Below are 15,042 nucleotides of genomic sequence, written 5' to 3' on the forward strand. Positions count from 1 at the left end.
CCAGGTAGACAGGAAAAGCCCCGCGAACTTTTGAATATTTCCTGTTTGCCCAGCGTGGAGCTCCGATCACCACGGGTGGTGATGCAGTTAAAAATCAAAATAAAGAAAGAGCTCCAGCATGGACGATGCGGACGTGATCGCTGTAAGGGCAGGCAAAACTGTTCTATCAGCGCTCCGTTACAGAAGACGAAATTCAAAATCATTTTTTAAATATCTCCAGACAGACGCCATAGCAGGGACTCAGCGCACTGCTGCGTGGCAAGCGTAACGGAAAGCCAAAGAATCAAATGGACGCTCATGGACTGGAGGACTCAAGCTATCCCACAGTTCCTGCAGTCTCTGAAAAGCATTTGCATTCTTGGCTGAGCTCCAAATGCTTCTAGGGTCAAAAACAGTGTCCGCGGTGGGTCAGGGCATAGCTAGGCAATTTACACACCCCACCCACCCACCCCCAGAAGTGAAAGGGGAAACAATCCTGTCTTGACTCTTTTACATGTCACCCTATCTTTACTGAATGCTGCAGATAGACAGGATGGTGCAGCACTCAACAACAACATCCTTCCTCCCACCGCCATGGGTGGCTGATGGTACAATAGGACTGCTACCCGTCCTCATCATCAGCCTATTGGCACATGGGGCAGTGCAAAAGGACTGGTAACCATACCAACTTGCTTGGGACAGGTCGATCAAGGTCGCCTGGTCCTAATTTTTCCTGGTAGATGGTGCAGTATGGCTGATATCCATCATCGTCATAGCAACAGGGGGATGAGCTCCATCAGCCCCCACCCTTCATGTGTAAAGAAAAGATTCAAGTGCCCCTGAACTAGCAGAGGGATGCACTCCTTACTGTCCTGTCTGGACTATCATAGCAGCTGGAGGCTGCCTTCACTAACAAGTCACTGTGTCTTATTCCTGCATTCTTTATTACTTCATCACACAAGTGGGGGGACAATGCTACGGTAGCCCATGAAGGCTGGGGGAAGAATGAAATGAACAGGAGGGGTTGTTGCAGGAGCACCCCCTGTGAATAGCATACAGCTCATAATTTCTGCAGGATCTGACACAGAACAGCTGTGCTCTCTGGTTCTCTGATACAGTGGTTCTCTAGTACACTTCCCCATATTCTAGGCAGGACTGATTCTATTTTTAGATACCAAAAAGGAGGGATTGACTCAGGGAGTCATTCCCAATTTTGGCTTTTGCGCCCCTGGCTAAGAGCAGCCAGGGGCACTTATGACAGCAGCAAATGGAACAGTGCAAAAGGACTGGTAGCCATGATCATCTTATTACCAATTTATGGATTGGTAGATGGTGCAGTATGGCTGATAACCATCTCTGCTGTCATGCAAAAGCAAAAGCATGCTGCTGTGTAGCGCTGCTGAATCGCCTCTGTCAGCGGCATCTAGTACACATACGGTGACAGTCACAAAAGGCAAAACAGGCTCCATGATTGCCATGCTCTGGCATCTGCCAGGGCAATCCAGGGAAAAAAGGCGCGAAATGCTTGTCTGCCGTTGCTTTCCCAGAGGAAGGAGTGACTGACGACATTTACCCAGAACCACCCGCGACAATGATTTTTGCCCCATCAGGCACTGGGATCTCAACCCGGAAATGCCAAGGGGCGGGGGAGGCTGCGGGAACTATGGGATAGCTACGGGATAGCTACCCACAGTGCAACGCTTCAGAAATCGACGCTAGCCTCGGACCATGGACGCACACCACCGATTTAATGTGTTTAGTGTGGCCGCGCGCACTCGATTTTATAAAATCTGTTTTACAAAACCGGTTTATGCAAATTCGGAATAGTCCCGTAGTGTAGACGTACCCATAGTGTTGTAATTGTAGGAGTCCAAAAAGGAGTGGGGGTGGGGGAGAGGTTGCAAGGTAATTGTAGAGGGGGTTGTGGTACTGTTACCCTTACTTCTGTGCTGCTGCTGGTGGCAGCGCTGCCTTCAGAGCTGGGCAACTAGAGAGCAGCAGCAGCTGGCTGGGAGCCCAGCTCTGAAGGCAGAGCCGCCGCCAGCAGCAGCGCAGAAGTAAGGATTGCATGATACGGTATTGCCACTCTTACTTCTGCACTGCTGCCTGCAGAGCTGGGCCTTCAGTAAGCAGCTGCCACTCTCCAGCCGCCCAGCTCTGAAGGCAGTGCAGAAGTAAGGGTGGCAATACCGCGACCCCCCTGTAACTCCCTTTTGGGGCAAGACTCCCAATTTGAGAAATGCTGGTCTCCCCCATAAATCTGCATAGTATAGGGTAAAAGCACACAAAAGACCAGATTTCACAGGGGAAGACCAGATTTTATGGCCCATAATGCATTTTTCATGGCTGTGAATTTGGTAGGGCCCTACATACATTATTAAATGATCTAAAAGGGTTAACCGAACTCAGCAACACCACCCAGAATAAGAAAAATGAGGGTTTTTTTAAAAATGCCTGTCACTCCCTGCTGGATATTTAGCTAATATACAGTAAGAAGCTAAATGCAAATCATGCTCAACAATTTAGTACTGAGGGGACTGAACTGACTGGGACTATATGACTGTAGAAACATGCTGTTCTTGCATGTCAAAACCCAAAGAGAAGCAGGTTACCCAACATAAAAGGAAGGAGAGCCTTTCATCATTCTTTTAATTGACACTTACTGAAGTTTACAACAATGTGTTAGGAACACATTACTTAAAACCATAAACAAAGAATTCCAAAAAAAGGACTGAACACAGAAAGTCCGTATCAGGATTTGTCCTGAAAGAGTAGTTAGAGACAACTTAGATAGCATTTTGTGAGACCAGGAATGGGGCCGTGAAGTGTCTGTTAATTTGTAAAACTAGAGTTCTTTGAAGTTTCTCTCCATGACTTTTTAGTTCCAGTAATTAAGTGAAAGTTAAAAGTAACAGCCAAAAATAACTCATTTTTAAAAACTCTGTTAAGGCCCATTCAAGTGTTCCATAAGTTTACATTTACATATTGCATCATAAAAAGTCTATAGTTTCTTGGTTTCCTTAGATCAGAATATAACAAACTTAAAAAATTGAGAGGAGGTGCTTGAATATAGTTGGGCAGCAGCAAAATTTCACAGAAAGACAACTAAGGCAATATAATTTTGTCTTATAATAGCTCTGGATGCCTGCTAAAGAATAAAGAGGCGTGTGTTATGGTAATACATGTAATCATTAACTCTGATTCAGAACATTTTAAATATTTTAAAAAGATGCTCAATGGCACCCTGTTTTAACTGCCTACACAAAATGGTTCATTTTAATCAGAAAAAGCTATAATAGAGAACCTAAAAAACTTTAGGCATCGTAACACTACATGAATGGAAACTCTGGGATTGATCCAAATACAATAAATTCGAGTAAATAAGCTCTTCACTGTAAAAATACTACAAAGGTAGCCAGTCTTTCACAAACACAAAGTGGCAAAAAATACACTCAAATCTGTGTTGAGAATTCCCATGTAATTTTTTAAAGTTACTGAAATTTAAGTTTTAATTTTAAATTAGACAACAATGTTAAAGTGTAGCTTTTGTGCTAAAAAATGCAGAAAGGCATGCCAACTAATGCTCAACATTCTACATAATAATGCCAACACCAAAAAATCAAAAAGCTTGAATCAGATCCCTGCAAATCATGAGTTTTTTAAAAATAAAAATCATATTTCCTGGTCTGATTCAACTTCCTTCCCCCTCTTCCCCCTCCAAGGAGATATTATCAGATTGAAAATTGCATACATTTTCCATCTAACATTATCAGATTGTGTGATTACATTTATTTCTTCCAAACAATACATAATATAATACAGTCAGTAAATACTTATAGGTAGAGCTGGTAGCATTGCCTGTAGTTATGGCTATTCAACACTTTCTATAAGGCCTTGTTTCTAGTTGCTTACAAATTTGCCGAACTTTAGCCATTCGGCTGAAATATTCCATGCCAGGTATGTTTCAGACAGAATTTGGGAAATATCAGGCAAAATATTTCAGATGTTTCCAAGTACAGGGGTAGGGTAACAAAAGATACTTTATCCATATTAAAAAAAAAAAAAAACACCTCTTTTGACCATTTCACTGGAAACCTCTAGGGCTCCATGTCTTGTAGTAGGAATTTGAAATTTGGTAGGAGGGGTCACCCTGGTGTCAGGTATGTACCGTTTGCTATCATTGACAATCTGTCCAAATTTGGCCAAGTTACAGGTCTCTGAAAACTGCAGTTCACATATGCTCAGTAGAAGTTTGTTAGAGGCTGGTAACTAAATTTTCTGAAGATTCCATCCACAAGGATCATACCGCATCCCTACACAGTTCCAATATATTGGCCAGACCACTCATCTGTCATCACTACAAAACAACTGAGACGTGCCCCAACCCAGACTGCAAGGGACTGAGCACAACTTCTCCTGAAATTGCTCTTCCTGTTGCCTCAGTGGCTGCTAGCCATAAGAACTGAGACACAACTTTCTCCTCCATGCTTCCTGACTCAAGTTGGGAGGGGGGGGGGGGGAAAGGAGAGGGAAAGAGGCTGAGAAGTGCAGAGAATGAGGGGTGACAGACAGGAGTTGGTGGAAGGGAAGGGCAGAATAGAAACAGAGGAATAGAGACAGAGTGGGGTTTGTGGTGATAGGATAGGAGCAGAGGAAAAGACTGGATAGTAGTGGCTGCGGGAGGGAAGATGAGAGCTTCCACAAGCACAGGGCTAAAGACTGTGGGAGGGCAGGAGCTCTTCATATTATTGTGAGAGTTCCTGCAGCAGGACTAAATCATATACTCTGAATTTGTGAATGCTAGCAACACTGCTACAGCCAAAGCATTGTCAAAAAAACCCTTCATGTTGATGGAACTTATGCTGCTCCTAATAGCAGTGTGTTCCCTATTCCCCAACAAAATGAAACAGTCCACCATTTGCAGTTTAAACTAACTTCTCAGGCACAGTATTTCTTTTTAAAGTAGTAAATTTAGTAAAGTAATCAAATTAAGGGTATGTCTTCACAACACAGTTAACCCTAGTGATTGGCACTGGTATCTGAACATCTAGGTTTGCTGTGCGGTTGCTTTGGCGAGGCTAAACCCTATGTTTTACCATGGCCTTACTTTTCTGCACTCACCTGTGACTCTGGGGGCATATCCCATGGTTCTTTGTGATGACACTATAGGGCTCTTTCTCCAAGTTAATTGCGGAAAAATGTGTCTGTCTTTTGGGAGGAATTATGGGAAGGGCATTGGAGGAATATCAGCAGTGATATTGTCTGCATCCTAGCTTCAAAGTCGGCAAATTCCAGCTTGAGTTAGACTAGAGCTCATGTTCTATTTATACCCTAGCCACAAACTAGCCTGAGCTTAATGCACCTCCAAACCTGTTAGAGGTTTTTGTGTGTGGATTGTATAGGGGACTGGGCTAAAACCCAGGTAAAAGTCTGGATTAACTGTGCAATGAAGACATACCCTTAGTCTGATCGACCTGACGTTTCACTGTGGAAGCAAAGAAAGAGCTACCAAGGGTAAACAATTAAAATTTACCAGTTTCCTAATACAGAAGACAATTTAGTTGGTTCACCTAACTTTTTTGACCACTTTGAAACAAACAACAAGAAAAAAAAATTGAATGAAACCAAGAGAAAATCTGAATGACGCTAATAGAAATTCTACTCATACCATGTTCCAGTTTTGCTTAGCAGTATTTCCATCCTTGTAGCTAAACATATGCACCAAGCAATGTTTTGCTGACATAAAAGTTAATTTTAAGACTTCATTCAGAACTATGTGAAGCTTCCAAGGTCAAGGATCTTGCCTCCACACCGAGTTAAACAGTATCAAAGGAACTTGGGAAGTTTGTTGTCAAGTGATATGGGGCTAGGTGTCTTGTGAACACTTGAGATACTCCAAGCCACCTTATTTAAACAACCCTCAAAAACCATGACCAGAATGTAATTGATGCAAAGATGTCTGCGCCTTTGTCTTTACTAGGAAGAAGTGTATTCTTAATTCCAGTTAAAATCCTAGTGAAGATAAGGCAATTTGTAGTTTTCACATAAGTTACAGATCAAATTAAAGACTCTGGGGAAGCCTAGTCATTAACTCAACCTACTTGTGTGTGTTAAAATTAGACTGTTTTGTCTTTGGCCATAGCTTCACTGCAAAAAAACAGGTCCTTTTACAACAGGATAGCTAACTGAAATTAGCTATCTTGCTATAAAATCCTCAGAGACTAGATACAGGTAGTTCTTACATTCATATAGCTAGTCAAGATCAACCTCAAATTGGTGGCATTCTGTTGAAATTTCCCATTCACAGAAGCCTGCGGAACTCAAAACATGGCCTATTTTAATGTGTTCTTCAGGTGCACTTTTGAATGAATATATGGAGTCAGCATATATTTATGGGTCCATATCAAGTATTCAACAATTCAAACAATCCACTGTACTCTGAACAGTTTACATGTAACTGGTCCTACGTAGTAAAAGTTCCTAATGTTGGTTTGTAGTAATGTTCCTTGCAAACTGCATGGCCATGTGACAATCTTTTCCAGTGCTGCTTACGCCTGGGTGGCCCTGGCAGGAACGTGGTGTGGCCCTTTAAGAACCTGCTTCTCGCCTCCCTCTCCTCCACAGGGTGCATGAGGCTCCTCTCCTCTGCAGTGAGAAGGCAGAGTGAAAGCACTTCAGGAGGACAGAGGTCTCACAGACATGCTTGCATAGCTGGGAGAAGGCAGCAGCTCTGGGATGCCCCATGCACAGAAGTTTAAGGGAGAGGGATGCCTGGGCTCTCTGCTGCCAATCCAGGTCAGCAGTGGCTCTGGTCTGACTGGGCCAAATCCTGCACCCCGCCCCCTTGCCCAGCAGTTGATTTCCAGGGTTGTGGCAGTTGCTGCTGCCACAGAGAGGCAGTGGAGAACCTGGCCGGAGGGTGTGCGTGTCTGACACCACCCCCCAAACTGACTCCTGGCCAAATTTCTAAGGCTGCAAATGGCAGGGACAGAGACTAGTGTGTTATACTAGAGAGGAGTCACCCTGGGGCAACCCCCCCCTCACAGCTTCCCCCCCTCCACACCATCTCTCTCTCTCACACACACACACACCCCACCTTGTGTTTGGGAGGGGTGACAAATACAAGCTAACACTTGCCCAGGGACAAAAATGTAGTGCTCAGTGGAGTTAATAGCCTGCTCAGTACAAAGAAAATTTAGAAGAAACAATCCATAGTTTCATTTTCTGGAGTAAAATGTAGTTTAATATTCTAAGTAAAAAGTTATGTATAAAGGTTCCTTACAAAGCATTGAGTGAGATACTAATGTAGTGACTGTGTAGGTTAACGCAATAGCCATATGCTCTTAGACAAGCTCACAGATTTTGAAATATAAGCCAGTTTTCAATTCAGCAAAGGAATGCTGGCTGAGACACTAGGTTATCTATTTCAACTGAGAAAATGCCACATAAGAACTTCACGTTTCTAATCGCAGAGCAACCTATAACATGTTATCTAAATAAAAGGACAGAACCATTCAGAATGCAAGCTTTCTTCCCTCAATCCCAACCTTCGAAAGAGTTCTGCACTGCAGTAATTTACCCGGCGTTAATCTCAAATTCTGATATGACACCAGGACTTTCTGATCATGAAGGACCCAAAGTTCAAATCTTAAATTAGTGGACTTGCAGCTGCTAAGTGGAAGCCTAAGTAGGGTTCAGGCTTTATTGCTTTGCAGCACCCTTGCCAAGTAAAATGATCCAGTAGTTTGTGTGGTCAAACAAAGAAGCAATACATTCTTTGCACTAAACGTAAGTGACCAATAGCAACAAGACAGACAGAAAGATCACCAAGGAAAATAAAATACTGAGGTATCAAGTGCAGTCTGAGTATAACTCAGACCTGCTTGTGACCACAGGGAGAACCCCTCTGGCAGGATTGTTCATGCCTATACTGCTATGAGGGACTTTATTCAGAGCATCACCACCTTAATGTAAAAGTTAAATCAAATGGCAATACAATGCAGCTTTTGTCTTTCAAACATTGCTGCAGTCACATTTTACCCCAGGGGGAAAAAAAAGTTGTTTCCAGCTAAACATACATTTGAGGTAAAGAATGAATACAAGCCTGTGTAGCAGAATATCACAAAACAACTGTAGTGGAACTGCTCCACTCAATTACCCAATGTCTAGTTTTGGGAGGAAAACAAAACCACCAAACTTGTCCTCATCTAGGTTTACTGTTTAGTTTATCAAGAGATCCTTTGGGCAGAGACCTTGTCTGTTCACATGCCCCATGCACAGGTATCTCCCACCCCCTGAATAAGGTTAATTATGTACCACCAGTTTTCTACCAAGTTGGCTCAACAGATAGAACAAAAGCACATTGGAGATTTTGATACATAATGAAATCTTCTGTACTGACAGGTCTTTAAAAAGAAGATGGTCAAACTGGAGAAGACTAAAGAGCAGAAAGCCAGTTGAAGGTAGCTGAGGAAGCGTGGACTACATCAATCAAACCAACCTATAGGAATTTTGGTCCATGTTCCTGCCAACTAGGATTATTCCTTAGTGTACATTTTCAAGTGATTTGTCCAATCAAGTGAAATCAAAAGCCTCACGTGGGCAAAAACACTGCCTAGAATTTTTTTTTTAAATGATTAGCTGCTTGAGTTCCGTAAACTCAAAGTGTAAATAATATAAGATTATATACTGGACTCGTGTTATTAGCTACACTGCCTCTGCAACTGAGAAACTTGAATGACTACTTAGTTTTTGAGTAAAAAAAACAATCTGAGGTAGTATATTTTTGGAATCCATGTTCTCAACTCTATTCTCTCATTGGTCAGGACCAGTAGCAATTGCCATTGTCATTCGATAACTACATTTCAGATTTTGAAAATGGAAGGATTTTCCATTAAAAGGCACCCAGAATAATCTGCAGCATTCACTCTATTTTTGCATGGGAAAGCAAACTAGTATTCCATTCAGCTCTACCTTTGAATGGAATACTAGTGTGAACAGGGCTCAGCCATTTTCACTATTACGTTGCCTAACCCCCCACACAGCAGTAAGAATGCTAGCAGTTACCTGAGCGTGTGTACACTAGTGCTCCCACCATTGCTACCAAACACGGTAGTATAACAGTGCAAGATTTTATCCAGAAAGTGTGTATATACTTGGCCCTATAAAAATGTTAAAAAGGGCACTCCATATGCTCTAGGACAGTGTTTCCCAAACTTGGGATGCCGCTTGTTTAGGGAAAGCCCCTGGCGGGCCGGGCTGGTTTGTTTACCTGCCGCGTCCACAGATTCGGCTGATCGCTGCTCCCACTGGCTGCAGTTCACTGCTCCAGGCCAATGGGAGCTGGTGGAAGCGGCGGCCAGTACGTCCCTCGGCCCGCGCCACTTCTAGCAGCTCCCATTGGCCTGGAGCAGCGAACCGCAGCCAGTGGGAGCCGCAATCAGCCAGACCTGCAGATGCAGCAGGTAAACAAACCGGCCTGGCCCCCCAAGGGCTTTCCCTACACAAGCGGCATCCCAAGTTTGGGAAACACTGCTCTAGGACCTTTTAGGCATAGATTACTGCTGGCCTCATCTCCTACATTTTCATCCCAAGTAAAGAATCAGGATTTCCTGCAACATGAACCATGCTGAAGGGATTCAGTTAACAGTTTTGTTGCAGATATGACTATGTTTGTTTGTTTGTTAAACCAAAATATAAAGAATCCTTGCATTAAGAATTCAATTTATGTGCAAGGAGGCAAACTTTTAGTTTAATAGCTATGACAAGGTAGGGTGCTTTTCAGTCACTTTTTAATGTAAACTATTTGAGTGTTAAACACAAGTGTAACACTGCTTTGCAGCATACTAACATGGTATCTAGACACTACAGTGATGGGTTCACTAGGACTTGACCCTGACCTCTCCTCATACCTCTGCATGTTTGACTAATGTCTCCTCTGAAATGTTGCTCATGTATTACACAGAAACCCTTCAAAACAAGAATTGGTAATTAGGGAGGGCAGAGAAATGACAGGTACAGGTGAAGAGAATAGAATTTTACAGCATTCCTCAATTCTATGCAATACAAATTCTAAATTTTCAATAAAACAAGTTTCCTATTGCAAACAGTGTATTCCTAAACTAAGCTAGTGTTCTGATACCTATCTATCTATCTAGGCTAACAGACAGGTATTACCAGCTAAAAAAATAGCAGCTGCAGGAGTGAGAACTCTTCATTCCCCAGCCATCTCAATGATGTGTGAATTGCAAGACATAATTGGGACCATTTAGATGTTGATTATGAAAAGTGGCTCCTTTTTTCTCCACCCAGAAAATGTAGTGATATAAAAAGATATTCTAATCAATTGCTAAAATACTGAAGGGCATCTCAAATATAATTCAATAATCAGTAAGCAGTCACTGACAGTCTGATGTAGATGACTGCTTGGGTAGAAAAATGTCAGGGTTGTTATAAAATTATTTAAATTGATTTAATCCTTTAAACTGGTCAGTTTTTTTAAACTAGAAATTTCATTGACTAAACCAACTTGAAATTTGTTTATGCAAACAAAATTAGTATTATGTAACAGCTTTACAGTTCTTTAACTTGCCATCTGTTCAAATGGTGACAGATCCCACTCTCTCATTTTCAATTCCTGCTCTATTAAACTGTAGCTAGAGAGTCAGTTTCCATAGAGAGAATCCCACTCAGTTATGAAGATAATAAAACAGCAACATGTACTTATGAAGACATTTAATTTTTCTTCAGATTTTTCATTGTTTTGTTAATACTTCAATTTTCCTTTAAACTGCAGAATAATGAAGAAAGATAAGAAATATATCTAGAAAAATATTTTTGAAAGATCACAAGAATTGAGAAACTGATCACTTAAAAATAAGGTTATAATTTAACCATAATTGTTTTATAAGTCCCAGGCAATTAAACCTCATTCAAGAAGCATTTACTTGCAGTGAGGAAAGCAGTTTTACAGCCGTCAGCAGAGTGTCCAAAATGTCATCTGTTCTGACATGTACGTGTCAATTTCAGATTACAACATTATACACCATATTTATAGTTTACACACATGAAAATTAATATTTTATATTCAAATTTAATTCTAAAAAGTAATTTGTTTAAAAGTTATACAACTATCTTAAAAACCACATTTGAAATATTTTCCGTATAGTCAAACTTGATCTGAGAAGTACACATTTCACCTGAGATATGGACCAGTAAGAATGTTTCCTTCTTTCACTACCACAAGCAACACACCTTGAATTATTACTTTAATTATCTTTATGATTTTAACAACTTGGAATATGGTTGCAACTTCAAATATCAACAAAAACTTTAGTCATTTAAGTACACATGTGCATTGTGCAAGTTTGCTTTAAACCCTTTAATGACATTGCCAATAGATTTTACAGCCCTCCCACATACTGCTGTGACTTTCCAAGCTCAGAAACAGTTTATATAGGTAACAAACAATTTAATCAGCAGTTATAAGGAAGAATGTTGTAACTTACTTAACCAAGTGACACTAGATGGAGCATTATAAGTATTTCTAAAGTTCTCCATTTAAGATCTGGAAGTGTTCTTAAGACACTGGTTCGCAAGGATAGCTGTCCCTTTAAAAGTTTACAGTGCATGAGTGACCATTTTAACCCTGCCCAGACAGAACTCATTCTGGGGCTGTGAATAATGCATAAAACCCACGGAAGCAAGGTTTACACACAGAGTTGCAAGAATTAAGTCCCCCACCAGACGAAAAGAAACCCCAACTATTCATGCCATAGTAATAGCTGCAATTCCCCAAACATATATAGGGCAAGTGGCAATTCAAAGTTTGATTCTTGCTCTGGATTTGGCAACAGTAAGCCAGTTTTACAGGCAAAAAGGACAAGCTGTGGTATAATTATGTAGCACAGGAACCCAAGCTGGCTAGACATTGCTAAATGGTAAAAGCGCAAGATGAAAGCAAGCTGCCAAACATGTTAAAACAAACATAAGATGCCAGCACATCAGAGGAGACAGAGCACGGCACACTCGAACACTCTTTTAGAGTAAGCTGTTTATTATGGAGGAAGGAGAAGCAGCTATTAGTCATAGGGAAAGGCTCAATTTGGGGGTCAGTTCTGGGAAATCCAGGTCTGAGTCAGCCTTTACTGTGAAGGAGTCTGTAAAGGAAAAGAGTAGCCAGGTTGGGAGAGCATCTGGTGTCAATCAAGAACCTGTTACTTACAGCCAAGTCATCACCCAGCTTCATCTCTCCTTTTAGTGTGACCACTTTACTCTTTATATATACACACTTTTAAGAAGTGTTTCTAGAAGCTGATTCAATGAGTGAAATAGGTCTTTTGGATGAAGGCCTGCTGGCACTTAAGAAAGCATATTCAGAAAAGAAAGTTTCAATCAGTACCTTCTCCTCCCCAGGTCCTGCATTACACACTACAAAATAAATTACACAGAAGCCCCACCAATTCTCTTTTAACCATAATTAAGTGAAGGGATAGGGGAAAAAAGACAGATATTTAGCTTGAAATCCAATGAAAGGACACAGTCTAATTAGAGCTTAATCCTCCTTCTCCTCCCGGGGACATACTGTAGCACGTAGCCACTTTTAACTTCCATTAAATGCAACTTGAGGTCTCAAGTTTCAACTGGAAAACTACAGTCAGGGAAAAAGATTATGGGCACCATTGCCCTGCTGCACAAAGTCTCTAAAGAAGGGTTTGGTTTTTTTCGTTTGTTTGTTTTGAGGTGTTTTTTTTAAAGCCACAAGATGTAAATGCTGCCCAAAACTTTACAAAACTTCCCATCCAGAATTTTTAATCTGTTTAACTACACTAAGACACACCTAAGATCAATTTCCCCCTCTAGAAAGAGGTTTAAGGACAAAGAGACCAAAACGACAAGACCCTCACCCCCCAAAAGGCAGGTCACCCCAACTAGCAGCAGATCTAGTGCAACTTTAACTCTCCTGTGTTGAACAATAGCCCCTGGAAGTAGCAGCAGCCATTGTCACTGGAGACATGGGGCATATCATAATCTCTCAGGGCCACCTGGCTGCAGGGAGGCCCAGGGAAGGAGGGATGGGGGAGAGCTGCCATAAAAGAAAGTTTTCTTTGCAGCATTATAAAGATGTGCAATAAAACTGTCACAGATGGCATTGTCACTTCAGACCCACAGTCAGCCACCTCCCGCTTTCCCTAGGAGTCAGGTCTGAAGGGGGGAGGAGGAGGAGGAGGACTGGCAGAGCCAAACACAGACATGACAGCTCAGCGAAATCTGCCCCATCGGGGAGCTGCTGGCTCCGGTCACCGCTGACTCCAGGGACACCAGCTGGCACCAACAGGGGAGAAAGGGCTGGGTTGTTCCCGTGCCACGGGCACTGGCTCGGCAGCAGGCGACGGGGGAAGAGGGGCCGGTCTCACTGGGGCAAGTCCCCACCGGTGGGGGCTTCAGGGACCGGAACCCCCGGGGGGGGGAGCGGGGAGCCCAGCCGGACCCCTTCGCTGCCTGGCAGCCCCGCAAAGACGTTTACTCCTCACCAGTTGCCACCTCTCGCAGCGCCTCCCGGGGGAGCGGACAGGGCGAGCGCCGGGCACAAAGGGCAGGGCGAGCCCTCGCCGCCTCCCTCCCCCGGTTGATCCCCGCCGGGGATGGGCGCCAGCCCCAGGAGCGCGGGGCGCCCCTCACCTTGTTGCCCTGGTAGCTCTCCAGAGCCCGGAAGGCGGTCTCGGTCAGCTTGACGTGCAGCACCGTGATGTTGTCCTGGGTGACCCTGCCGCAGGACACGCCGTACCTGCCCCCCTCCCGCAGCGCCGCCATCTTACGCTGCCCCCCGCCCCGCTGCTGCCGCCACCGCCACCGCCGGGGCTGCGCTGCCTGCCGCCGCTGCCGCCGCCGCAGCTACAGCCATCCTGCTGCTGACGTACCAGCCACCCCCGCCAGCGCGCAGCCGCCGCCGCGCCCCGCCCACTCAGCACAATGCCCCGCCCGCTCCGGCGGGGACACGCCCAACGGGCCCGCCCGCTCCGCCTATCGCGCCGCACGGAGCCCCAGCGGGCCACGCCCACTGCACGAGCGGAGCCGCCCCGGCCGGCCGGCCGAGCCTGTGGCCCGGGGGGCCAGCACAAGCCTAGCTCCGCGCGGGGGGAGGTGCGAGGTGCTGACGTCAGCGGAGACTTATTTAATCATGTTTGATGTCATTACTGACGTTCCCAGCGACCGGGATGAGCCTCTCACGAGACCCCCCCTCTCACGAGACTGTCCTCCCCCCCGCGGGCGCTCTGCGCCCCCTCCCTGAGCCCCCGGGGTGGGGCGCGGAGCTGGGAGGACGGGCGCACACCTGGGCCTCCCGCGCTGTCCCCGGGGCTGTGTCCGTGCGGGGGGAGGGGGTGTTAGTCACGGATCCGGGCGCACGTTCCGCACGCACCCCACAGCAGCCCTGCCCCATCAGTGCGCTCGTGTGGAGTCACCTTCCCCGCGCCTGACCCCGCGGGGGGCTGCCTGGCTGCGCGGACAAGCGGGGCTCTCCCAGCGCTCAGGCCGGGGGACGACCAAACAAACCCCTTGTTCCTCCAGTGTTTGCGGAGCTGCCGCAACAGGAGGCAGATAGGGGAGCAGCGCCGTTCTTCGCTGCCCAAACTCTCTCGGAGTATGTTGTGATTCCCCATCAAAAACTCATGCACACCCCCAGCTCTCTGTGACATGCGATCTGATTATCTGGCCCCTCTGTCTTTTCATGCTCCTTCTCCCCCTCTCCTGTGCTGTCTGCTGCGGTGTTGAATCATATTTGTGAATACAATTGGCCCACCACCTTCTCCCACCCAACCAAGGTGGTGTAGTTTGTTCATGTGTGGCTGAAATGGTGATAGAGAAATGTAAACCTCCTTGGCCTCACGCATCCGTGCTGCTGCAACTCTTTGCTTCTGCGTCCTCTACAACATCACAAAATCCATGTCTTCCTCCTGGGACCCCAACCCACATCATTGGTTTTGTGGTTTACACCACCTAATTTGTCTTCTCCTGCCTCCATCACTTTATCATCCTCTTGGGTTTCTGTAGACATCTGTCATT

At 44.7% G+C, this 15,042-nt stretch overlaps 1 protein-coding gene across 1 annotated transcript in view; it reads right to left on the bottom strand.

The window, feature by feature from the left end:
• The window catches only part of ELL2 (elongation factor for RNA polymerase II 2), a 61,364-nt gene extending 47,539 nt beyond the window's left edge, over positions 1-13,825 (bottom strand). The window contains exon 1 of the mRNA XM_045021646.1: positions 13,660-13,825. Within this exon, the coding sequence (XP_044877581.1) occupies positions 13,660-13,791 (132 nt within the window). The 5' untranslated portion in view covers positions 13,792-13,825. The remainder of the gene's footprint in view (positions 1-13,659) is intronic.
• Positions 13,826-15,042: the final 1,217 nt, after the last annotated feature.

The sequence above is a fragment of the Mauremys mutica genome, chromosome 6 (assembly GCF_020497125.1).
Source record: "Mauremys mutica isolate MM-2020 ecotype Southern chromosome 6, ASM2049712v1, whole genome shotgun sequence".
Taxonomy (NCBI): Eukaryota; Metazoa; Chordata; order Testudines; family Geoemydidae; genus Mauremys; species Mauremys mutica.